The sequence below is a fragment of the Diabrotica virgifera genome, chromosome 4 (genome assembly GCF_917563875.1).
Source record: "Diabrotica virgifera virgifera chromosome 4, PGI_DIABVI_V3a".
Taxonomy (NCBI): Eukaryota; Metazoa; Arthropoda; class Insecta; order Coleoptera; family Chrysomelidae; genus Diabrotica; species Diabrotica virgifera.
This window is the reverse complement of record NC_065446.1, coordinates 136,042,229-136,070,083: the sequence shown is the minus strand read 5'-3', so window position 1 is coordinate 136,070,083 and position 27,855 is coordinate 136,042,229. Positions and strand designations below refer to the sequence as shown.

General features: G+C 34.7%; 1 protein-coding gene across 1 annotated transcript in view; it reads right to left on the bottom strand.

Annotated features, from left to right (window-relative positions):
• Nucleotides 1–8,080: 8,080 nt before the first annotated feature.
• Nucleotides 8,081–27,855, bottom strand: part of LOC114328431 (hexosaminidase D-like) — a 119,023-nt gene continuing 99,248 nt past the window's right edge. The window contains exons 5-6 of the mRNA XM_028277282.2: nt 16,341–16,760; nt 8,081–8,572 (exon numbers count right to left, since the gene is read on the bottom strand). Of these exons, the coding sequence (XP_028133083.1) occupies nt 8,158–8,572; nt 16,341–16,760 (835 nt within the window). The 3' untranslated portion in view covers nt 8,081–8,157. The remainder of the gene's footprint in view (nt 8,573–16,340; nt 16,761–27,855) is intronic.

Genomic DNA, 27,855 nt, shown 5'->3' with positions numbered 1-27,855 from the left:
GCAATGATCTTTCGTCGGTTTAAAAAAAGAAATATTACATTCTGTGTTAAAAAATGTTTCATATGTACATCTTTTGACAGATGGCAACTGCTTTTCTTCTCGTTACTCTTTGTAGTATCTATACATCTAAGCTAAGGTTAATGATCCATCAAGGAATTCTCTACGAGTTTGAGCTCTTAAATAGTGAGACTCTACGCGCTCAAAGCTATTTATGTGTTTTCTTACGGTTTCCTTAAGTTTCTCGTTTATAGTTGTGCGTTTTGATGATTTCCTCTATTATCTTTCTGAACGATGTTATACTCTTTTGACTTAGCCCAACTTGTTCGAATAAATCGATCTCCAATATTAAGGGTATTAATAAAAATATTTTGCATGCTCTTCTCCTTAATTTGTTTATAGTTAAATAAAAACATAAATTGTTTGTCCTATTACTTCCTTCTACAACTCTCCCATACTTCGGAATATTGTGCAAACGTTTCTGTAAAATACCCCTAGCACTCGCAACATGTGGCGGTATTACATTAAAACATATTATATTCTACGTGCAATATCCATACATGATACAGTTAAGGCGCTACAAACTACGTTTTTGAAGTTACGTCACTAATGTTCTCAGCAAGCGACGTGTATTCTCGCAATCTTCAGATTTTAAATCCCTTGTAACTCGAAAACTGTTAACTTCTCAGAAAAATGAGAAGATATCTTTTTTGTTTAGAAGAAGCCAAAAAACCTAAAGAGTTACAGTGCAAAATAGGAGATTGTTGAAATAGACCCTGCTGCATTGGCATTAAAATCGGATCGACGCGCATAATTAACAATTAAAAAACAACGGCCTAAATTAGATTAAAGTTAGACCCGATTACTACTCAGAATTTCAAAAATGAATGTTTAAACTTCACTTTAAGGACTTGCCAACCTTAAATATAATAATTTAAATATGAGTTTTTACGCCTCGAAAATGTCTATCTTCGCATTTTTCATATTTTAGTTCACCTCTAACTCGAAAATTATCAACTTTTGAAAAAAATGACAAGATATTTTTCTTGCTTAGAATGACCAAAAAAACAAGAAAAAATATTTTCCTGGACAAAAAATGGTAATCTTGTGAATTTGTTTAGAAACATTTTTTTTAACAATTTTTGCCCAAAAATTTCGCTGGCACTCTTCTGATTTATTTAAAGGGGACATTTTTGAATAGGAATCCGCAAAGAAACCAAATCAGAATTTTTTTAGACGGGAGCGGCCTCACAACATAGACTAATTACATATTATGTTTCTCCGTAACTAAATATTCCAGTTAGTAAGGAATTCATCTTATCTCACACTGACACTGAAAGATGGTAATAAAATTTTACGACCTCTTCCATTCACTGTCGACAAATCATCTAAAAGTGTATTACATTGCACAAATTTTGTTTATACACATAAACCTTTTAACACGTTGACGGACAGTGCGAATGCCTCAAATGTATAATCAAGTGTTGTAATACTATATGAATTTTGCAAAGTAGAATAGGGAAATTGCTAAATTTGTTTTAGCGCTTATAGATTATGGAAACAATATGTTTTTTGTAAACATGTGGACGACGGCCATGGATGTATCATATTTTATATGCATCTGTAGATGTAATAACAGGATTTTGATTTTAAATTCCGCAAAATATGTTTAAGCAAGGCGAAAACCTCGCGTTTCTTGAGAAAAATATTCCCATGAGATCTTTTTGCGTAATCAGTTTCATGAGATACCTCAGAATAAGACAAAAAAGGTTATAATAAAGATATTAAAAATGACTTAACAGAAAAGATACTGAAAACTATTTCACTAACACCAAAACTAGTTCGTCTCTGTCTTGCTAAGAGAACCGTCGATTTATTGCATTTCGATTTAATGTCCATGATTCAGTTCCATAGTAAAGCACACTGTGTACATAACATTTAATTAGCCTTATTTTGAGGGCCAATATCAGATCTTTGCTGCATAAAATCTTTTTCATTTTCACGAAGTTGGCACGTGCTTTTTCAATTCTCTCTCTTATTTCTGCAGTCTAATCGTTATTTTCTGTGATTATCGTTCCCAAGTAAGTATATTTTTTTACTCTCTCAGACTGCTGGCCGCCTACCGTTAATATTTCATTTATATTGTTGTTCTTGCTATTTTTCATAAATTTTGGTTTTTTGAGGTTAAGGGAGAGTCCGTATTCTCCATTACATATATCTTAATATTTTGTTCATTATTCTTTCTAAGTCTTCCAAGTTGTCTGATATTATGACTGTATCGTCGGTATACCTAATGTTATTAATTAAATTTCCATTTACTTTTATGCCGACTGTCTCGTTTACCAAAGCTTCTTGTGTGATTTCTTCAGAATAAGAACTAAACAATAACGGCGACAGTATGTAACCTTGCCTGGCCCCTCTCCTTTTCTCCATTTGTTCTGACACTTCTCCAAATTACACATTTGATCGTTGGCTGTAGTATAAATGGTATAGTTTATTACTAAAGTTATTATTATGGTATGGTTTATTACTAACGAGGAAGTTATAAATGCCTTAAATCAAATGAAAAATGGAAAATATAGAGACGACGGAATAACAAAAGAGATGATTAGAGATGGAGGTCAAACTACCTTGGAAGCAGTTAAAATCCTAATGAAGAAGTGCCTCTTTGATATTGCTATTCCAACCATTTGGCAAAATGCGCAGCTACTTCTACTACAAAATAAAGGAGGCAAACACAAACTCGAAAATTACAGACCAATAAGTCTGTTACCACATCCGTACAAACTGCTTACCACAATAATGACCAACAGACTATCAGATAAATTCGATAGTTACCAGCCTGTTGAACAAGCGGGATATCGCAAAGGTTATAGTACCGTAGAACACCTACTCCTACAGACAATAAGGACATTTCTCGAAAAGTGTAACGAATACAATAACCCTCTTCATTCAGCATTTGTTGATTACAATAGGGCATTCGATTCCATAGAACTCTGGGCCGTATTAGACGGAATGAATAACGCAAGGATTGATTCCAGATATAGAATATAGAATTATTTACTATTGAATTAGAAGATGCCTTATGTCTTAGAAGAAAAAGTTAAATTGTCACTTAAATTTTTAAGTCATCTAAGATTTGCCGATGACATAGTGCTCATAAGCAACAATACAGAAGAACTAATCTACATACTAAAGATGCTTAAACAGGAATCTGAGAAGAAAAGCGGTTTAAAAATAAATTTAAATAAAACAAAAGTGATGACAAATCAAAATATCAGAATCGACTTAGATGGAAGTCAGATCGAAAGTGTCGAAGAGTCACACGATCAAGCTAGGCAAACAGAATCAAACGGCAGAGATAACTAGAAGAATCCTAATTACTTGGGCAGCAGTTGCAAGACTCAGTGATGTGTTGAAAAACAAAAAGATACCAATAAACCTAGAAAAAAGGGTATTCAACAGTTGTATTCTACCAGTTATGACTGATGGAGTGGATACCGTGACACTTACAGGGTTATCAGCCAATAGATTAAGAACACAGAGGGCCATCGAACGAGCTATGGAGTATCTCTGAGAGAACATATTTGAAATGGGACGTACGAAACAGGACGAAGGTGGAATATGTAACTGGAAGAATTGCGCAAATGAAATGGAACTGGATAGGACACGTGGCACGGCAAAACAACGAAAGGTGGACGAGAACATTGTACATTGGAGACCACGCGAGCATAGTAGTAGCAGAGGAAGACCACAAAAACGATGGTTAGATGACTTCAAAGCAAAAGTGGGGAGAAACTGGTACCAAAGAGCACAAAACAGAGAAGAGTGGAAAACTCATGGGAGGCCTTTGTCCAGGAGTGGATGCAAACAAGCTAAAGAAGAAGTTATTGTTTTCTTTAGGGACATTCACTTAACAAGCTACATGTTTTTATGGATTTGGCTGTCTCTAGAGGTGTATATTCTCGGGCTGAATACCGATAACCTTTTTCCAAGCACACAAACAATCCACATTGCTTTACTATATTTTTTGTTTTTGTTCTGTTAGTGTATCTTTGGTTGCCTATATAGATGTCATATAGGTGAACAAGGATTAGGATTAAGTTAGGTTAGGTCTGATCCGGGGAACCGGTACCGGGACAAGCGATGTAAGATGATCAAACTAAATAAAGATATCTTAATCAAGAGTACTTAATAGTCATTATTAAAGAACCCAACTAAACATGGTGGCAGCGGTGTTGAGTGCAGCACGTATATTTTAAGTATAAAACTATATTACCCATTAACCACTAGCACATGCCAAGAGTAGCAAAGCAACGTTAAGGGGCAAGAAAATATTCTGCATTGTGGTCAATTGTGGTTGAAATCATACCCGACATAAAGTAACACTGAAAATGTCTACTAATACTACTCCTGATGCAAATACTCAAGGTATAGTAAGTCCAGCACCATTGAATGTTAACCCTCCGGATAAATTCAATTTTTTGGCCCCAGCAATTTGGCCTGCATGGAGGAAGAGGCTGGAACGCTACATGTCGGTATCAGGGCAGCTCCAAAAGACAGAAAAACAAAAAATAGATATCCTAGTGTACCTTATGGGAGAAGAATCCGAAGATATTTTGATACAATTTCAAAAAATTCCAGATACTTACGAGGAAGTTCTAAATGTTTTTGACAAATATTTTATCCCTAGACGTAATATTATATATGAACGTTTCAAATTCAATTCTACAGTACAAAAACCAGGTGAAACCATTGACTTATTTATTACTAGCCTACATACCTTAGCAGAACATTGTAATTATGGGCAACTGAAGGAGGAATTGATCCGAGACCGTATCGTAGTAGGCATGCTGGACACAAAAACATCAGAAAGGTTACAGCTAAAAGAAACAGTTTTGATAGCAATTTCTGGCTTTTCTTCGTGTCTTATCAGATAAAACAATTGTTCCAGATATCGTTATCGCGTTTCCTTTTTTACTTCTTTATCGATGATTATTCTGCCGCGCCGTTTTCATTTTCTAATATTCTATACTCTTTCTCTTTCTTCTCTCAAAGAAACTGTTTATTAGATTTTTTTTTTCTCATCTAATTTATACCGATCCAGATTAGCTCCATATAACAGTTCTAGTTCTACTTGCATCAGACTAATCAATACGTTTATTTAACATATTATTAAGTGTCAACACATTTTTTCTTTTGTCTTCGCTAATATTTATTTATTTCTGTTGTTTTTGTACATAGAAGAAATCAATATAGATGTAAGATTTTTAAAATTGATTGTTATTATTTCTTTTATATTGATCCTTTTTTTATTTTTAATATGAAGGTGAAAATATTTTTTAACCTATCCTGAATTAATTTCAAAAGTGGTTATTTATTTAGGTACTCTTACTCCATATCTATTTAAATATCGTCCAATTGGTTTCCTTTAAATTTAGCTCACCACAAATGCAAAAAGTAATGAACAATGAAAATTTTAAAGATAAAATAATGATTTCAATTAAAATCTTTAATAAACATAAGTGCGACAAAAGAGAAACACCATGGATGGTAGTTATTAGAAAAACTATTTGACAAAAGTAGACTATTTATGCTCCAATTCAAAATATAGTCAAATACAAAGCTTCAGAGATACATGAAAAAATACAAATAAAAAAGACAACTTTATGTTACTTAAAAACATTAAAAAGCCAACTCGGGTTTAATCGAGACAAAAAGTACCGGCCCTAAATATATCAAAATCTAATACGGCCAAGGGGACTGACAATATTTCAAGAAAAGTAGTTAAATTAATTTCAGAAGGTCACGTTGATGCGTTATAAATAGACGTTATAGTAGTATATATATCTGTATTATATTACCTACTAACTATAATACAATAACACGTTTTGTTGTACAAAGTAATTGATATGGCAACGCTGCTAGGATAAAGTTCTGTTTGACGCGATTCTAGCAGAAGGTACTGCTATCTATCGAACATAAATATTACCGATGTTGTAGATGGAGTCACTTCATGGCGGCACAAATTCACAGCGGCAATTCAAGATATAATTCTTGTTTAACGAGATTTTTCATATGTTTAGAAAAAAATATTCAACATTTTATTGCAAATATTTTCCACTCTTACAGTTTTATATATGTTGTTATTAAAATTTTGTCCGATTTCTTGCCGGTAGCTTTATTATAAGCCAAAACATATTATTTTTTCCTATTATGGCAAAACTGTAAGATCAAAAATTTTCAAAAAATTCATAAGTATTTCTTAGGATTATATCTTTATGCTGTAAGAAAATTAACAAAATTGTATGTTTGGTTTTCCCGCTTTATACTTGTAAAAAAAGAGTATTTTTGAGTTTTTTCGAAAACGAAAACATGAAGTTCGCTCAAAATTTGTCAAAATACTTCTAGTAATCACATACACCTTCTCAATTTTTTTCAAAATTTTTGAACTTCAAATTTTTTTTTGGGGGGGTTCAGATCAACCTTAACGGCAAGTACCGATCTCATTCGTTCCGGCTTGGTATGCCAGTATCTTGACCAATGATCACAATATCAAATAAACTATCAACTCAATGATTTTGAAAATGAGATCAGTTACAAAACTCAACAATTATTCTTGCACCACCATAAGTAAAGTTTTTTCTATGAATTTTTTTTAAATGCTTTCACATTATTTTGCCCTAATTGTAAGAAACTGTTTTGATAAAAAAATCGTGTGAAATAAACCAAAAAATCTTACCCGACTGTCATTAAACCTAAGAACACACATTTCGAAAAACATTCAAGCTATTCAAGATTTTTTAGATCACAGAATTTCCTAGACTTTCAACTTATATATATATTCCCATCTTGCTTCCATTTGTGCTACACTTCTAAGTATGTATGAAATTTCTCTCAGATCGCATTATTTCTTAGCAAAACTCCTTTTTATGCAATGAATTCGACATTTGTAATATATTTGTCATAAATGGATACAAAATGGAAACGATTTGTAAATTTACGTTATAAACGATTAGTTTTAGCGGTTCGTATAGGTATGTATTATTTAAAATTTACATAATAACTTATCAAAAAACCAGTTCTTGTTGCATCACGTGTAAATAATTTCAGTCTCCTAAACAACGGAAAGATCGCAGTAAAATATAAGATTAACAACGTGTATTAAAAATCAAAAACTGGAAATGATATCCATAATAATCTATCCACAACTTTCTACGTTACCTACAAATCTCCAACTGTCATTTATTTCTCATAATACAAGTCTTCGTAGCCAAAGCCATTTTTCAGAAAAAAAAAGTCTTAGTACCGACCTCCACCTCTTTTACTCCCTTTTATATACAATCTAAGTGCAATAATGACTCACTATTTCACTCTAATTTCACTATTTAGCTTCTCTGTTTCTGTTTACCTTAAACCCGTATTCCACTATCGACTCTTACTCATCTTACTTCATTATTGACCTAGCTTTATTGTTTTCCTATTTACTCTTTCGTTTATTTTATCATTGACTTAATCTTTCCATTAATTTCTCTCTCCCTTATTCCACTATTGACTATGTCTCTCTCTCTCTCTCTCTCTCTCTCTCTCTCTCTCTCTCTCTCTCTCTCTCTCTCTCTCTCTCTCTGATTTCAATATTCACTCCGTCTCTCGTGTATTTCACTATTGGCTCTCCCTCTACATCAACACACTCTCTAGTATTCCACTATTAACGCGTTCTCTGTCTGTTTTATGTCACTGCGTTTGTTATTTTACCACTGACTCTCACCGTTATTTTACTAGTGACTTTCGCTGCCTTATTGTCACTCTCTTATTTCACCATTTATTCTCTCTTGCTTTCCTATAGATTTTCTCTCTCTCTCTCTCGCTCTCTCCCTCTCTCTCTCGCTCTCTCCCTCTCTCTCTTGCTCTCTCCCTCTTCACACAAATGCCACTATGAACTCATTCCTTTTCACTATGACCTCTTCGAACTCATACTTCACTATACGATTCTCTCTAATTTCACTATTATCCCAATCCTTCTCTTATTTCACTATTGACTACATCTACTTGTCTATCAGGTCATGGAAATTAATATTTGCACACAAATTTGGATTTTAATACTGAATTCTCCGGTAGAATATCCTAAACCGCTAAAACTAATGTTTAAAAAAATGACGGCTAGTGCAAACCGATATTAAGAACTAACTTCTGCATTTCTTTAGAGAGAGGTAATGGTCGCGAAGGCCAATGATTTACGCTTTTGAGAACGACACTATCGTTCTGTATCTTTTCGAACTCCAGTATATATGGATATATCTTTTGTTCTATCCATTCGGTTATGGTATAGTTGTCGAAAATCTCGTCCATGGCGTCCACGGTGGCTCTGGCCAAAGAAATCATCCCGTGGTATAGTCTTGGAAGATCTATGGTGAGCTCTTCGACTCTTAGAGCCAAGCTGTAATTGTGACGGATGTTGTAGGCGGTCATCCAACCTTTTTGTTTTGTGGTAACGTCTAGAAATTCTTTGGCTTCCAGTTCGAGGTTGTGGAACCGATTTGTCAGTCGAAATACTGGACTTCCAGGAAAGGTACACCTAAGAAATATAAAAGATGACTTTAAAAATATTACGCACAAAAATTTTTACATGTTGCACACATTTTTCACTATGATTTAAAGGTGAAAAAACACAATTCACCCCGAAGAATACCATTAAAAATACAAAAGAACTTGAGCAATTTAATAAAACGAACAAACAATATTTTATCATTCAGTAGAAATTTGAATTCAAAATTTTTACTCGAAACGAGGGAAGCGCTTTTCACTCAGCGCAATTTCTAATACAGAAAGCCAGGGATGTCAATTGTGATGTGTATGCATGTTTCATTGATTTGAGAAGGCATTTGACAAAGTATCGCATGGGAAACTAATCGATATCCTAAAAACATCAGGCCTCGTTGGTAAGGATATAAGACTAACCTCTAACTTATATCTCCAACGAAAAGCAACAGTGCTATTCTAAAATGAACCGTCCGAGATCTTTATAGTCAGAAAAGGAATTAGACAGGGTCGCATACTGTCGTCAGCATTATTTATCATATTTTTCTACTCTGAAAACATCTTTAGAGAAACCTTCGACGAATCAGAAGATGTATTGTACTAAATGTTCAACTTATAAACAATATTGGGGTTAAATGTTGGTAAGGGGCCTCGGAGGCGCTGAAGGTTGCCACAGCCTTCAGTGTAACAAAACTCTGAGAAAGGCCCACTGACTACTGACATGAGTCGGTATCCGTGCAAACGGAGAAGCTCTGCCAACGAGCCCTACTCCTACGTCCACGAAGACATTTAGGTATGTCACCTGACCCTGGTAATACTTGCGTAGAGTGGATGTGCGTTAAGTAGCTAACAGGAGCTAAAAGAAAATATTAGAAAATATAAGGCAAACCACCCCATTATTTTTCCCAGGACAACTACATGGCAGCTAACTCAAACATAATGGCCCCCAGTCCCCGGCAGGTTTTAAATAACCAGAGGGTGCTAAGAATCCCCGGGAGGAATCATTACCTTAAAACCTCAAAATTGCGACCTGGAATATACGAACCTTTTTTGAAGAAGGAAAATTGGATAACACGACTAGAAATGGAACGCCTACAAATACAGATCATTGGCATCAGTGAAACGAGATGACCACAGTCGGGAAAATGTGCAACCGCGAATGGAACCTTATTCTACTCCGGAAACAATGACAAAGACCACAAAAACGGAGTAGGAATAGTATTGACTAAGAAACTCGCTGAAAAAGTAATAAATTTTGTCCCCCATTCTGACCGCATAATACTGATACAACTACAGGGAAAACCCATGAATATAAATATAATCCAGACTTACGCACCAACTGCTGATAAATCAAATTCTGAAATTGAGCGCTGGTACACAGAATTGGAAACCATCATTAAACTAGTTCGAAAATCTGAAATAACCATTATAATGGGAGACTTTAACGCTAAGTTGGGGATGAACCAGTGCCAGAAGTGGCTGGCAAATGGGTACTAGGTAAGAGAAATGACAGAGGCGACAGATTGATAGAATTCTGTCAGCAACATGAATATGTAATTATTAACACCTGGTTTAAACTACCACCAAGAAGGTTATATACCTGGAAGTCCCCACAGGATAGAGAACATAACATCGTCCGCAACCAAATCGACTTTATTCTTGTTAATAAAAGGTACCGAAACTCTTTCAAAAGCGTAAAAACTTTCCCTAGTGCTGACATTGGTTCAGATCATAATCCAGTATTGGCGCAGATAGAAGTGCGATTACAAATTTAATGTGTAAACCACCACGAAAGAAAACTATTAGGCGCATATCCGAACAACTCAAAGATGAAAAAACCAAATAGGAAACAGAAGGGCAGCTGAACAACAAACTTAAAGAAATTACCAACAAAGAAGACAGAGCACAAGACATAGAACAGAACTGGGAGGAAATCAGACAAGCCCTTGCAACGACAACTGAAAAACTGACATCCCTTAGTTCTTTGACTGGGAACAATACTATAAATAAATTGGTTTCTATTTGTCTTTTCCTTACTTCGACCTTTGTCCTCAACTCAAAACGTACGAGAGCAACGACATTTACAATTTTACAAGTGCATACACAGAGTTAATTAACACTTTTGCTGCATTTACGAACAGTTCCATCCGAATGTTGACTTTCTCATAACTAATATACATAACATTAAAATTAAATTAATAGTCTCTCCGTTAAAAATTAAAATAAATTAAAACTTAATTCCGTACACTCTAAAATTTCAATTTAACATTTCTCTAATTACAAATCACAAACAAAATACCCTACAGAGAACTGTTGATTTTCTTTCTTTTTTCTTCCGTTTATCTTTTGTTTAACATTACATCTCTACCTTAAAGAACTATCCCGATACACTGTGTGTTATCCTGCTAGCATAATCTGGACTTGAAATCATGTTACTGATGACCTTACAAATCATCCCTTGCAACGGCATCATTTAATCACTTGTAACGCTGACCTGAAGATGATCTGTATATTGTAGAGATCGAAACCGGTCGTCGTAGTGATAATAAATGATTGTGAGTACGCCTGTCTTTCTTTGCGCTATTTATTGGAATCAAACAGCAATCATAAAGACCAATGGTAATAAGTCGAGGCCAATTGAAATACAACGAGGTGTTAGACAGGGTTGTGTGCTATCACCCATACTGTTTAACGTCTACTCTGAGGTAATATTTGCTAACGCTTTATCGCACTCTTCAGAAGGAATCAGGATAAACGGTCAAAGAGTAAATAACATCCGCTATGCAGATGACACGGTATTAATGACTGATTCGGACCATAGTCTTCAGATACTGTCAGATAGGGTTACTGAGAGTTGTGAAAAAATGGGGATGAAGATCAATACTGAGAAAACCAAAGTTATGAAAATATCAAGGAACAAAAATTTACCCCTTCCAATATATGTGAAACACCAACAGCTTGAATACGTAAACCAATACAAATATCTTGGTTGCTGGTTCAACAATCAACTTGATTATAAACAAGAAGTAAGAGCGAGAATAGAGGTAGCCCGACAAGGGTTTATCAAAATGAAAAGCTTATTTTGTAACAGTAGCATTAATATCAGCCTTAGATGTCGTTTTCTGCATTGCTATGTGTGGTCAATACTTTTGTATGGAACGGAGGCCTGGACACTCAACACAACACTGATGAACAAGTTAGAAGCCTTTGAACTCTGGCTTTATAGAAGAATCTTGAAAATACCTTGGACAACCCACACCACCGACGAAAATGTTCTGAGGAGAATAGTTACAGATAGGCAACTGCTAAAAATCATTAAAGTCAGAAAAGTTAGCTACCTGGGACACATAATGAGAAACGAAAAGTACCGCTTCGCGCAACTGATCATCCAGGGTAAGATTGAAAGATCGGTAGGCGCCAGATTTCATGGCTTAGAAATATCAGAGACTGGACCGGCCTTGATTCAACATCTTTGTTTAGAGCCGCATTGGCCAGAGACAGATTTGCCAGTGTAGTCGCTAACCTCCACTAAAGGAGGAATCACCACAAGAAGAAGAAGATAAACAATATTAGATATGCAGACGATACAGTATTGCTGGCAGATAGTACGCAGGGGTTCCAAAATGGCTCCAAAGGATGATGGATAATGTTGTAGAAACGTGTAACAAATACGGTCTAAAACTAAATTGTAAGAAGACAAAACAATGATCATTAGGAAGAACGTTAACGTAAACGGCCAAATTATAATAAGCGATACACCGTTAGAAAGAGTGTGAACAAAATAAAGAGCCTGAAGCTCTTTTAACGGCCTTAAGAAAATTCTCTGCACCTTAACCTTTAAGTATAAATTTACGCATAAGAATATGGCATTAAAATTAAATATGGTGATACCGACGTATGCTGAGGGTCTCATTATACACACCATACAACCAACATAACTATTCTCAAGAGGCTAAGAAAATCCAAAGAAATTATTAACAGAAAATTGATGATTGATTTACTTCCGCAGTTGAATCTGCAAGGCAAAATTGAAGGCAAGAGATGCCCTGGATGTAGATGTATATCCTGGCTGGCCAATCTTAGGAAGTGGACTGATCTAACGTCAACTGATCTACCTCGAGCTGCTGTAATAGAATAAGATTGGTCAATGTGGTCGCCAACATCGCGAGAAGATAGCCACTTTTAGAAGTAGAAATTTTAATAAATAATTTGGCGGAAAAGATTCTAAAAGTCCACTTTTGTCAGACATATTTTTGGACAAACTGAGAAAAAAATTTCAAATCAATCGAAATTAGAACACTTCATACGCTTGTTTAGATCTATAGACGATTCATTGGTTTATTTTGGGAAAATAAATCTTCAATTCAATCAAATTAATAAAGAAAATAATAGCCTCCGTAAATTTTTTAGATAATGTATTCTAAGGAACAGAATTCTACTTCGGTGTGAAGGAGATCATCAAGGTGCGAAACCCAATGAAGTGAAAAATTTAGAATTTAAATAATTTGTAAAATGGCGAATGGATTACTTTAGCGAACAATGAAAAAAAAATTAAATAAAAGGAGAGACAAAGAAGTTAGACAAGGTTGAATACTATCACCATTATTATTCAACTTGTACTCAGAGGAAATCTTTGCACGAACTCTAGATGAAGCACAAAAAGGAAAAAGTCAATGGAAAAATCTTAAACAACATCAGGTACGCCGATGATACAGTACTGATTGCTGGCAGTGATGAAAAACTACAAATTCTGTTAACCAAAGTAGTGCAAGAAGGAGAACTATATGGCCTTAAAGTGAATGTAAAAAAAACTAAAACAATGGTAATTTCAGAAAAGCACACACCAGTTATATAAACATACTAGTCAACAACAATCTCGTTGAACAAGTGAAAAAGTGTAAGTACCTAGGATGTTGGATACATGAAACCTTAGACCAAGAGCAAGAGGCTAAATGTAGAATAGAACAGGCAAGAAACACCTTAAAGATGCGACAGTTATTCACTGCCCACAATCTTAATCTGTCCCTTATACCGCATGATAAAGTGTTATGTATATAGTGTACTATTACACATGGCGTAGAAGCTTGGATGTTAACAGTCAGCTCGTAACGACTTTTAGAGAGCTTTGATATGTGGTTATTTCGTCGTATGCTGAAAATTCCATGGACCAACCGCGTTAGAAATTAAGAAGTTTTAAGGCGTATGAATAGAGAACGTGAACTCACAGAAATTGTCAAGAAACGTAAAACATCTTATCTTGGACATATATTTAGAGACGACAGGTATAACTTCCTTCAACTTATAATAGAAGGGAAAATAAAAGGCACACGCGGCCCGGGTAGACGACAAATGACCTAGCTGCGCAACATCAAAGAAAGGACAGGATTAGACTTTCAAAGTCTAATAAGAAAAGCCCAAAATAGAGAAGACTTTGCAGAAGTCATCGCCAACCTTCGCTAAGAAGACGGCACCTAAAGAAGAAGAAGAAGAGACAAAAAGAAAAGCATGTTTAGTAAAATGAACAATGTAAATGGTGATTTTTAGAAAGGACCAGGCAACACTCCTTATGGAAAAGTGGTCCCGGTCAAATTTGATGAAAGTTTGGTCAATGATACTTCTTGATGTGTAGATTAAAAAAGTCCATGGCACCTGGGTCTGAATATCTACTATTCTCGAGTTACAGCCTTCTGAAGTTATTGGTTTCGGGTGCTCGGTTTACGTTAAGTGCACTAATTTACGATCAAGTGAACGAAAATATTTATTATTAGAAGAAGAGAAACTCATGTTCTTCATACATACTTGCGTGTTGTATATGAATTTGTGGTCAAAAATAGTTGGATCGTATTTTAGTCTTCAGAGAACCTCCAAAAAGTCTTCAGAAAACTAAAGAAGTGCGGTATAAAATGTGCTGCTAGATCGATATAAGCATTATCATGTTGTCATGAATGCTTCTCAGTTATGCAATACCAGCAAAACTGCAGTTCGGCTTTATCTTTAGAAAACTACTGAACAGTGGCGGATCTAGGGGGGATAGGGGTAATTCCACCGGTAACATGTTTTAGAATTAATAAAATAACTTTATTTAAAGAAAATGAACGAGATGGAGCCATCAAAACACATTTATAACCAAAGAGCGGATAGTGTCACAAAAAGACGTAAGCCCAGAGCACGGGCGCCCATATAAAAATTTTTAGGGGGGTGGCAAACGTGAAGATGTTGCACATTATATTTTGTATACTTTGAATAACCATATATAATTCAAAGCACCCGAAAAGCCAGGGGGGTCCCGCCCCCCCTGCCCATGGGTTTGGGAGCCCATGGCCCAGAGTACGATTTAAGAACCAGAGATGAGTTACGGGTGTTAAGAGTACGAAATTAAAAAACCAAGGCGGAGGATAGAATGGAATGGAAGCTTATTCTCGAACAGACCGAGGTCCACCAGGGGTTCTACAGCCAATGATGATGAGCTTTTTAATACAAAATATTATGGAGAATAATTTTGTAGGGTTATTTTTATAACAACTATAATATTCATACTTAGGTATAATCATATAGAAGAAATGGTCAATGGAGAAGGCTTCATAATCATGATTGTGCTAACTTTCCTGTTTTCAACTTAGACTACCTAAAAGACCTTACGATTGGGATATATCAAATTAAACTGGCACCATCTTACATACAAGATAAGATAAGAGAAAATTACAAAGAGTTTCAAATTGATGAGAATATGGATGAACCGGGATTCATAAGTGTTCGAATATTTTCTAGGTTTCGGCAAGCTACAAAACACCAAGTATTCATTTCCTATACGGTTGATGAAGATAATGATGAAGATGAGCCTGTAGAAGAACCGATTAACGGGTACTACTGTACCTGTCAATCTTTTGCGAGAACTGTAGGTACTTGTGCTCATATCACCATTGTGTTATGGTTTTTAGGCTTTGCAAGACATCAACCCAATGTTAAGTATCCTGATAGGTCGTTAGTTAACACGACATATGATGCATCTAACCGAAATCAGCAAAATGTTAACATACGAATAGTCGAAGATGATTTAAACCCGATTTTTCCATAGACAATTGTAATTAATATTTAGCATTTACAAACTACCATTTACATACTTTGTTTTTTTTTGTATTGAAATCAAGTCCATTTTCTCTACCTGTCTTATATCTGATATGCGGCACAAGTTTCATGTCAACTAATGTATTTTTTTATGTTTCAACAATTTTTTCTTTAATTATCCTGGAACATGTTACTAGTGGAATTACCCCCACCCCCCTAGATCCGCCACTGTTCAGTAGTTTTCTAAAGATAAGGCGGAACTGTAGTTTTGCCGGTATTCCATAACTGAGAAGCATTCAGGAAAACATGATAATGCTTATATCGATCTAGCAGCACCTTTTATACCGCACTTCTTTAGTTTTCTAAAGACTTTTCGGAGGTTTTCTGAAGACTAAAATACGATCCAACTATTTTTGACCACAAATTCATATACAACAAGCAAGTATGTATGAAGAACATGAGTTTCTCTTCTTCTAATAATAAATATTTTCGTTCACTTGACCGTAAATTAGTGCACTTAACGTAAACCGAGCACTCGAATCCAATAACTTCAGAAGGCTGTAACTCGAGAATAGTAGTTATTCAGACAGGTGCCATGGACTTTTTTAATCTACACATCAAGAAGTATCATTGACCAAACTTTCATCAAATTTGACCGGGACCACTTTTCCATAAGGAGTGTTGCCTGGTCCTTTGTGATTTCATATTGAAACTATTAGCATCTATTAGTAACTACTTACCTGCTAACTTTCTCCCACAAAAACGGATCGGACTCCAGCATAATAAACGGCGAACTATCAATACTCGGTTCCGGACAATGCAGCGCCTTTAAAAACTTGTCCCTTAGCGACAAATTGAAGTAACCAGTAGTCACAGCCAACAAATTCAAAGCCAGCGACGGTAAAGAAGCTGGTAACAATTCGCACAGCACAGCAAAATGATCGTATCTTTGCCATCCGGTGATGGCGATACCGGCAAGACCATCTTTAAATGATGGCGATTGTGCGGCCATCGTGTCCAACCACCTGAGACTGTTTTCCAGATGTCTTCGAGCATTGGGTACGTATAAGGTTTCTCCGAACGCCCCCTTGAACGCTGAAGCAGTCCAAGCTGTTGGAAATACGGCTGCATACTTCTCCCAAACCGTAGGCTGGACAAACCTGAAATTTTTATACAATATTTGTATCCTAGATATAAAAAGTCAACCAAACATAAAAAGGACAAAAATTTTGTATTTATTACGATACGGGAAGAACTGAAACTGTCGGTCTTGACGGTCCAGTTAGCTGAGGCGCAGTCGATCGACAAGTTTAGTGGATTGGCGATCGCTGGTTCGAGCCTCAGCTAGGTCATGAAATTAATAAAAGGTCAACGCCGTAGTATAAAACTCAATAGAGTCTACGACTTGGTCTGGAATAAACTGGCGTCTGATCGGCCTATGGAGGAGCGGTACGGCAAGGGATAAGGGCTTGCGGCTTGGTGATACTCCTCCATAGATCCCTACAGAAGGGCGTTGACGCCTAAGAACGGTGTATATATATATATATGTATATATATATATATATATATGCATTCTACTATCCGCTGGGCGTCCGTTGACAGAACGATCACTGAGCGTCCAAGGAGAATTCATTTCTCAAGTTTAACTTTTCCATCACTCAGCGTCCTTTTGTAAAACAAGCGCTTAGCGTCCAGAGAATACGCAAAAATTGACTTTTTCGATATCTGGGCGTCCTTCAATTATACGGTATAATTTACTCTAGCGATTAGTGGGCGCCCTGCGACGATGTCATATTTCCACAATATTAGATTAATGAAAATATACTGTTTCAACATTTTACATGTGTGAAGAATAGAGGTAATTTGACACTTAACGGAAAGCGTATCGAATTTGGTATTTACATAATATGTTATTATACAGTAGTATGGTGCAAATGAAAGGAATAAATTCGTTTGTTCATAAGCCGGCGACTTTAAGGAAAAATCCCGTAACAGGCCGATTTTTATTTTTAAATTATAATTTTTTGGCATATTATACGGATGAGTCACCACTAACGGGACGGAAGATTACAGCGAAATAAAAAAAGATTTGAAAAAAAATTTAAATTAATAGTTTGTAAGTAGATTAAAGCTACATTTTAAAATTATTTTGAAATATACAGGGTGTCCCAATAAATTGCTGTGTATTAAAGTTATATTTTTTCTTATGGAACACATGTATTTTGTTGCATTTTCTAATTGTGCGTAAAAAATAAAGTATAGCTTCATAAGGCTTCCTTACACCTATGTACAGAGTGTTCTGAGATGTCGACTTTTCTTAAAATGTAAAGTTTTAAAAGAAGACTCATTCTCAACTTATTTAAGCAATTGTAACAAATTTACTCTTACAGCTAAATAATTGGATATTGGTTGAATGTATTTCATGATTGACTGTTAAACATTTATTTACAGGGTGTTCAAAATTTACAGTTTCATTATTGGATTATTCAATGTGTAACATGAGGCTTATTTTAAATGGTACACCATGAATATTAATTAATCATAATAATAAACAAACTTTTCTCTTTCGAATGGTATAAGGATGTCCTATAACAAGGAGTCACAGTTTTTGCGTAATTTACAATTAGATAAATTATTAATGATTACATCGATTTTAAAACAAAAGATGTAGTTAGTTAATGTCATTGTACGACATTGTTTTATGACATTACGGTCTGGTAATTGTCAAAAATATAAACATTCGTGCTTAGTATTTAGATTTAATTGTTCCTAAAAATGAATAATTACGCTATCTACGAAAGAGTCGACAATGTACTTTGCATTGGGGAATGTTTGAAAAATTGTTTCTGAGCTTCTTAAGTTTACGCTCAAAACTATCCTGATAGAAAATACCCACAAAAGGAAGTTTTTGAGATTTCTCAATAGATTCCGTGCTGTGCTACTGATAATCTTACATACGAAAAGGCAAATGAAAATAAAGCAGTGATTTGTGACGACCTCTATGAACTTGATGTTCTACTTTCTGTTACTGAAAACCCAAATACTAGTACGATAAAAAATTCGAGAGAATTGGAAATCAGTCAAACGAGTTTATGTGGAAGACTTAAGATAAACCACTATAATCCGTATCACACTCAACTACACCAGCATTTAATACAACAGGATTATGATAAACCTTTAAATTTTTGTTTGTGGCCTTTTGATAAAGTTGGAGAAGAACCTGATTTTTTTAAAAGTATATTGTTTACACAGACGAGTCTACTTTTCATAATAATTGTCTAGTACATAAACTTAATTTTCATCATTATGATAATGTTTGGGGCTGCATTATGGGCGAGCACGTTATCGGCCCGTATTTTTTGACGGGCCGATAACGTACTCACCCAAATATTTGAATTTATTCTTTTCATTTGAACCATACTGTATATTTGGTACATAATTTGCGACAAATTTTAAATTTCTCTGAAACTATGTTTTTTAATAGTACTTAATGATATGTACATTACTTGAGAAATGGAACTTGCCGAAACTGCTGTATTGGAAATAAATTGTAATAAATTTTGTTGCAATGTCCAAAAGATTTCATTGTTTTATGATAAAAGATGTCATTATGAAATAGAATCGATTGCTTCAATTAAATAAAAACTGCTTATGACTGTTTCGACATTGTTCCTTCCACACAATGAACCCCAACTTTGTTTCGTGATAGAATAACAAATATTCACAGACTACACAGTGTACACCTTTTGGAAAACCACAATATTTCACAACAATGATACAGTGTGATCTGGTTTTCCGTATGATACAACCATCGGTAATGAGTTTTATTAGTGTATTTTAAAGGATTGGGCACGTCTAACGACATACCAAAAGAATTAGACAGTTCGATTTATAGAAAAATTTATTAAAATAATACAAAAAGGTTTATTAATTGAAAATTACATAATTTTGAAATGAAAAAATCATTAAATTTACTTTTTCTTAAATAAAAAAAATCATTAAATTTACTTTTTCTTCATGTACTGGCTTTGAATAAATAACTTAATTTTGAGCCAATCCTTGTTACTCAATAACTTTGAATACTTTTCTTTTAAAATTTCACATTCACTTTTTTTAGGAGGCTTTTTATTTTTAATATGGTCTGAAAAATATTTGATGACAACTGTTTTTTGTGCCTCTTTCCAGGGCACCAACGACCTTTTTTCCTTTTGGTTTTGTTCTTTGCTCGAGTTACTTGCTCCTGACAAAGCTACACTAGAATATATGCCAGAAGCTTTATTTTCACAAATATTTACCTCTGGAATTAAATCAGTTGCCTCTGTAATTGGCATATTATCATCGGTAGTTAACAGATTTTCTTCAAGATCCACATCTATATCGTTTAAGGACTTTCCTTTAAATTGTGCAGCCCCACCTTGTTCCATTAAAAGGAGAAGTTTGATATTTTGGCTGTTTGATATATATGTCATCCGGTAATCGGTAACTACCCTTATGAATGGTAGTCTTGTCGATACCTCAGGTACCTGAGGTTAAAATAGGCCGATTTAAGCTAACTTACCTTAGTACAAAGTTTATAATAACCGAGGTACAGGGTGTCAGAGTTAAACTTTTTTTTTATTTATTATTGAATATTTCCTGACAGGTATGAGATAACAACATGAAATTTGGTATATGGGGGTTTTTTGGGTCGAGCAAACTAAGTTCCCTACCAAAAATTATGTATTGCCCAGAGGGCGCCACATACGCCTTTCAGCACTCATTTATTACGTTCAATTTTTTTTATCCCTCACTCTGTATAATTTTGACATTTTTAATTTTTATTCTCCTATTAGTTGTACTTAAAAAAGGTATACTTCTTTCATCTCCCTAAACTTCACCGTTTTCGAGATAAACGCATTTTAAATCTGCGATACACTATCATTCTTAGCATAATATCATTGTAGTTCCACCCGAAAAATAACTTAAAACCATAATAATTGTGCTAGCTCTTAAATTTATGTCATTACATTGCAAATTCCATTTGAAGAAATTTGCGATAGATTTTTGGATAATTTTATGGTTTTAAGTTATTTTTCGGGTGTAACTACAATGATATTATGCTAAAAATGATGGTGTATCGCAGATTTAAAATGCGTTTATCTCGAAAACTGTTGAGTTTATGGAGATGAAAGAAGTATACCTTTTTTAAGTAAAACTAATAGGAGAATAATAATTTTAAAGTCAAAATTATACAGAGTGAGGGATAAAACAAATTGAACGTAAGAAATGAGTGCTGAAAGGCGTATGTGGCGCCCTCTGGGCAATACATAATTTTTGGTAGGGAATTTAGTTTTATCGACCCAAAAAACTCCCACATACCAAATTTCATGTTGTTATCTCATACCTGTCAGGAAATATTCAATAATAAATAAAAAAAAGTTTAACTTTGACACCCTGTATCTCGGTTATTATAAACTTTTGTACTAAGGTAAGTTAGCTTAAATCGGCCTATTTTAACCTCAGGAACCTGAGGTTAAGCTATGGCCCATTCTTTACCAAACACCCTGTTTAATCAAATAATGAAAATCGGTTAAAAATGAAATAATAAATTATCCCACAAGAATTTCTTGGAAGCAATACTGAAACAAGATTCGCACAAGAGTTTAAACACGTGCGTTTTGTCTTCTCAGCAGTTTAGTATTTTGGACAGTTTACATAATTGAATAATTGTATAAATTTTACAACACAAACTAAGGAATGTGACACATTCGACATTTTTTAGCGTTGTACAAATATCAGTTATATTTATTTATACAATACAATACAGAAGTATGGAATATAAATACTTGTTTCTTTAATAGACAGAAATTATAGGTATGGTATAAATAATGTAGATCTGATAAAAATAGTTTTACTAATTATTGCATTACATGTTTATTAATGCTTTAGATAAGATGTAACTAAACGATAAAAAACAAGTGCAGCTTTAATTTTATTTTGATGTAAATAATAACAACAATAATTACTTCCATACAAATTTTTCCTTGTAAGTACAGGGTGAGTCACCACTAACGGGACGGAAGATTACAGCGAAAGAGTAAAAATTTTTAAATTATTAGTCTGTAACTTGATAAAACCTACATTATAAAATTATTTTGAAATATACAGGATGTCCCAATAAATTGCAGCTTATTACAGGATGTCTCAATAAATTGCGACGTATCGAAGTTATATTTTTTCTTCTTATTCTTCTTCCTTATCCTCTTTATAAGCAATCCGGCTTGTTCATTGGCGGATTGATACTTCTATGGAAGGTTGTTACTCCATCTTTTTTCGCGGTTGGCCGATACTTCTTCTACCGATTGGTGATTTATCTCTTACTATTTTGAGCACACGTGACTCCTCCATTCTTCTTATGTGGCTATTCCATTATTTTTTTCTATTTAGTGTCCATTCGTTTATATACTGTACGTTACATTTTACTTTAGATTTTATTAACTTACAAGATATATTTAAATTTTTTTCGAACCTTTTACCCTTTCGCTGTAATCTTCCGTCCCGTTAGTGGTGACTGATGACTCACCCTGTATATTAGTATACAACAATTAGTTGCAATTTTTCACACTATTACCTAATTTTCACTTTTGTCTGACTATTACTTACACAATTTTTTGGATTTGGCACTTTGTGTCCGCCGATTTTCACGTTATCACATAATTTACTCACTCCATATTAACATCATCCTCATCCATAGGCGCCCATACACACGGGCAGGGGGGGGCCGTGGCCCCCCCTAGCTTTTCGGGAAAGAAAAAAATTAAATTTATATTACATAAACGCATTTTTGTCAAAACATTATTGGATAATTTTGAGAGATAAATTGGAAACAACATATTTATTAATAAAAAAAATTCACATATTGGGTAGTTATTAATAGTTTAACAGAAAATCTTTGTGTCTGCGACAGTGGTCTGTATGGAATGTGCATAATACACATTTCCCACAATCACGGTATGCTACTAACGAAAACATTGACAGAGATTAGAGGCGTGGGAAACATACACACTGTAATCGACACCCAAAATTACAAATTAAATGAATCATTTATACTGCAAAAAAACCATATCAGCAAGAATTCCGATCTCTGATCGATAATCACTAATGCTTTGTCTTTAACAACTGGTATAAAGTAATTATATTTTATATTTTGAAAAAATTCATACTGAAAAATAATTTTTAAAATTTATTGAACATAGTCAAATTTTAGTTTGCAAAAGTATTTTTTTAGTAAGTAGATTATTTTTAAAGTGTGCATTATGATGAACAGAACAATTTTATTTAAATGAAAAACAGGTGATCTTTCATGATGAATGAGTGTTATATACAGGGTGTCCCAAAAGTAGCGGAAAGGCCGAATAATTCGCGAAATGAACATCGGATCGAAAAACTGAAAAATACGTGTTCAATAATTTTCAAAAATCTATACGATGACACTAAACAAGTCCACCACTTCAACCCCTGGGTGTGGAGCGGGGGGTAACTTTAAAATCTTAAATGGGCCCCCCATATCGTGATACCACAGCAAAATTATAGAAACGGTCTAATATCTCGAGAAATATATGTACTTCCAAATAAAACTAAAAAACACGTGTTTAATATTTTTCAAAAATCTATAGAATGACACCAAACAGGATTTTTCATTCCACACTCTGGAGGTGGGGTGAGAGTTAACTTTAAAATCTTAAATAGGAACCCCCGTTTTTCTTGCAGATTGAGTTTCCTGCTCAAAAAATAAGTAACATTTATTCGAACTTTTTTAGAATTGTTGACGGATGGCGCTATATTCGGAAAATGCGATTTATTTGCGCCATCTATCAACAATTCTAAAAATGTTTGGAATATGTGTGCCTTATTTTTCATAAGGATTCTATATCTGCAAAAATAAAGGGGGCTCTTTTTTAAGATTTTAAAGTAAAAACTTGGTTCGACACATACTCTTGGTTAGTCTGCTCGCCAAAGTTGAAGGGAAGGCTTTGCAAGCATTGTATTCTTTTCAAACGAGTTTTAAAGAGAGGCTCAACTTTTGTGGTACCCATGACATTTCCATTTAAAAACTTGGTCTAGTGTTTAAATGTATGAATAATTCCTCACAACAGGGTTCAAACTAGGTTTTTTAGGTGGTTTAAACTACAGTAGACTCCCTCTATAACGAGAACTGAAATGGTGAATTAATTATCTCGTTATAAGCGGATCTCGTTATATCAAACAATAATAATATTGAAATCTTTTGATGCCTCTTACGTAGTTTATTATGTGTCGATGGTCAACCTGAACAGTGAACAATGAGACTTCGTCGCCATAAATTGTAAATTTCCTAAAGTATTCAATATCGGTCGATAAACAGGCAGATGTTTATTACAGGTGGCCGAGTTTATTATAGCACTGGCCTCGATAATAGGATAGATGTTGGGCATTTCTATGTACAGGTAGTTGGGGCATTTATTTATTTATGACCATTACAACGCTAAAAACAGGTAAAGACAAGTATTCTTCGATTTAAATTTTCCTCGTTATAACAAAATTTGCCTCGTTATAGAGCGTTATAGTTCAATAGGAATTTCATGGGACACCTAATGTACCTCGTTATAAGCGAAACCTCGTTATATCCGTGTTCGTTATAGAGAGAGTCTACTGTATATATTGTCATCCGAAATATACAAAATGTAATATCTTCACGTTTGGCCCCCCCCTAAAAATTTTTATATGGGCGCCCTTGTCCTCATCTTCTCTATCATTGGGTGCGTTCGGAAGACGTCAGCGGTTGAATGTAAGCACAAAATTAAACGGAAATTACTTCAAAACCGGAACTAAAAAATCAAGCGCGACTTTTCAATACGCTTCTATGTCAGATATACAATTTCTGCGACTATAATATGGCACTTCCGGTTAAAACTTTTTAACCGGAAATGATATAAAAACCAAAAGTATACATTTGTTTTCATCTTGCTAAGGCACGTCGAATAATATATCTCGTATAGCGTTTCGGTGACTTTAAAACAGTAACTTCTGATTCCAACACTAAATCCGAAAGTCCGACGTAAAATTTCTTATCTTTAGTACTATCCTTGGGTTATAAACTTTCATTCGACGCCTCTTTTGTCATTCTATCTGTATTAATAATGGAGGAGTTATATTCGGGGACGAACGGATAGACGGACAGACAGTCATGAAACCGGATATATATATTTGTTCTCGTCTTGCTAAGGCGCGTCGAATAATATATCGCTTATACTATTTCGGTGACTTTAAAACGTTACTTCCGGTCGCAAATTTAAAACCGGAAATCCGAGTTCAAATTTTTCATCTTTGATACCATCCTCAGCTTTCATTCAACACCTCATTTGTCATTCCATCCGTATTAATAACGGAGGAGATATATTTGCGGACGGACGGACAGACGCACAGACAGTCATGAAACCGGATGAATATATTTGTTTTCCTCTTGCTAAGGCGCGTCGAATAATATATCGCTTGTACTATTCCGGTGAGCTGAAAACAATACTTCCGGTTGCATTTCTAAAACCGAAAGTTCTAGGTCAAATTCCTCACCATTAGTAGGTACCATCCTTGGGTTATTAGCTTTTATTCGACACCGCATTTGTCATTCTAGCTGGTATAGTAAAGGAGGAGTTGTGTTTACCGACAGACGGATGTGGATAATTCAACGTTTTCACATATTTTCAAAATTGGATGAAAACCATATTTTAACCAGTGCAAAAAGTTTGTTCAATGTCGGCAGTAAATTTTTAAAGAATTACGGGCCTTAGTCCTCCTTCCGCAGTGAACTCCTCCTAAATACTACGTTGGCCACGGTTGCCAAGTCTACGACGCTCAGAAGTGGCAAGATCAAAACTTGAGTTTATTTAATGGACGCTGAGAAATCGTAAACATAAAATGCAGTATACCTAAAAGTATACGTATATTGAAAAGAGCGCCTCTGGTGATAAACAGTTAACACTACTTTATACGCTACAGTATACGAAAAATTTACTTCACTATCTTTTAAGCGTCCGAAATAATTTCGCTTAATGATTGATTATCGTAATCTGAGTTCTTCTGTACATGAAGAGAACTTGTGTACTCGTATTATTAGTCAACGGCATCAAAAAGAAGAAGAAGTATTCTAAGAAAACTGACCAATGACAAATTTTTATTAAGGTTTCATCTCGGCGTCCGTATACGGACGCTCGATTTCCGCGGACGCCGAGTGGATAGTTATCGGGCAATGTATGGACGCTAGGAAGATAGTAGGATATATATATATATATATATATATATATATATATATATATATATATATATATATATATATATATATATATATATATATATTGATGCACGTTAAGTTGTGACTTCCGGTATACAGAAGAGGCTGTCCGACTTCCGCCTTTTCTACTAGGAATTATTTTTTAAAAATTGTGTATTTGGTAAAAGGGGGGCTTATAAAATGGGTCTACCTATTGAGGGGAAAGGATTTACCAAAATAAATTTTGTATATATATACGTATATACCGAAGCGTACAGCATACGTTATGGCTTCCATATATAGGGTAGTTCAAGGCGCGTTGTCACTTCCAGCGGTGTTGTCATATTTTGGAAGTCACAACGACTCGTCTGCTAGATTTACCTCCTATTTTGAGCGTAATGTGTGATCTTTTGAAACTTTTACTGTGAATACAGTTGTCTGTCTTTTAAAGTTGTCTATTTAAATTAAAATATTGATATTCTTTTGATTATACAGGTTTACAAAAAAATACATTTCGGACTATTTGACGAAACCATATGAGTAGGGGGGTTTTTGGGGTCGCTGGTTACGAATCCGGGGTTCGCTAACCTCTATCACGTCAGGTAAAGGTTATTTCAAGGACAAACCAAGATAAATCGACAGTCGCTCTGAAAAAGTATATTAGGAGGGTTTTGGGGTCGCTTATAACGAATCCAGGATCCACTGACCTCTATCACGTCTAGCTGATGGTCATTTCGAGGTCAAATCAAGATAAATCAACACAATCGCTGTGAAAAAGTATATTAGGGTGTTTTTGGGGTCCCTGATCACAAAACTGGGGCCCGTTGAGCTCAACCACGTCAGGTAAAGGCCATTTAAGGTCAAATCAATTTTGTTAACTCCTCCTGATTTGAACTTGAAATGACCTTTACATGACGTAGTAGAGCTCAACGGACCGCAGTTTTCATGATCAGCGACCGCAAAACTCCCTATACTTTCAGAGCAATTGTGTCAATTTATGTTGATTTGACCTTAAAATGACGTTGAACTAGACTAGATAGAGGTCAGCGGACTCCGGATTCATCTTCAGCGACCCCAAGAACCCCCTAATATACTTTTTCAGAGCGACTGTCGATTTATCTTGATTTGACCTTGAAATGACCTTTACCTGACGCGATAGAGGTGAGCAGACCCCGGATTTGTGATCAGCCACTCCAAAAACCCCCTTGTCATATGGTTTCGTCAAATTGTCCGAAATTTAGTTTTTTTTTGTAAACCTGTGTTATTTATGATAATATGATTGATATTTATTTTACAAAAATACTAATATATTATTATTGCTGTAAAATGGATTTATTGGAATTAATTAAAAAAGTGTTAATAGTAAGTCATTTATTTACGAAAATTATATCAAAAATGTTAATAAATAAATTTGAACTTATAGAAAATTTTAATATTTTAGATTTTATTACAGGCACCGTCCTTTTAATTTTTGATGTACCAATAATAATATGTAATAAAAAATTAAATGGCTAAACCCTCCAGGTGGGGATTACCCGCTAAAAAGCTATCTAGATCCATCTTTTTCGAGCAGATTTTTCCCAATCTGCTACTCGATACTATTGACTATGCTTCTCCATTTCTTTCTATCCTCTTTTGTTTTTCTGCTAGTCTCTAATTCCTGCCCTATATAAATCTTCCTTTAATTCCTGTAACCATTTATTCTAGTTCCTCCGCGTCTCCTTCTAACTCCTGGTCTCCATTGTAAAATTGAGTTTATAGTTGTTGCGCTACCTGCTCTCCATATATGCCCCAACAATCCAACTCTGTGCCCAAATCAGAAAATCTGGAATAATATCTACCCGGGTCGAAACATTTTTTTTTAATATATGAAAATAGTTATTTATGAAACGGAGTGAGTGCTATACATCGCGTAAGTTCGCAAAAAATACTTCACGCACAATTTCATACAATATTTTATCTACGATAAA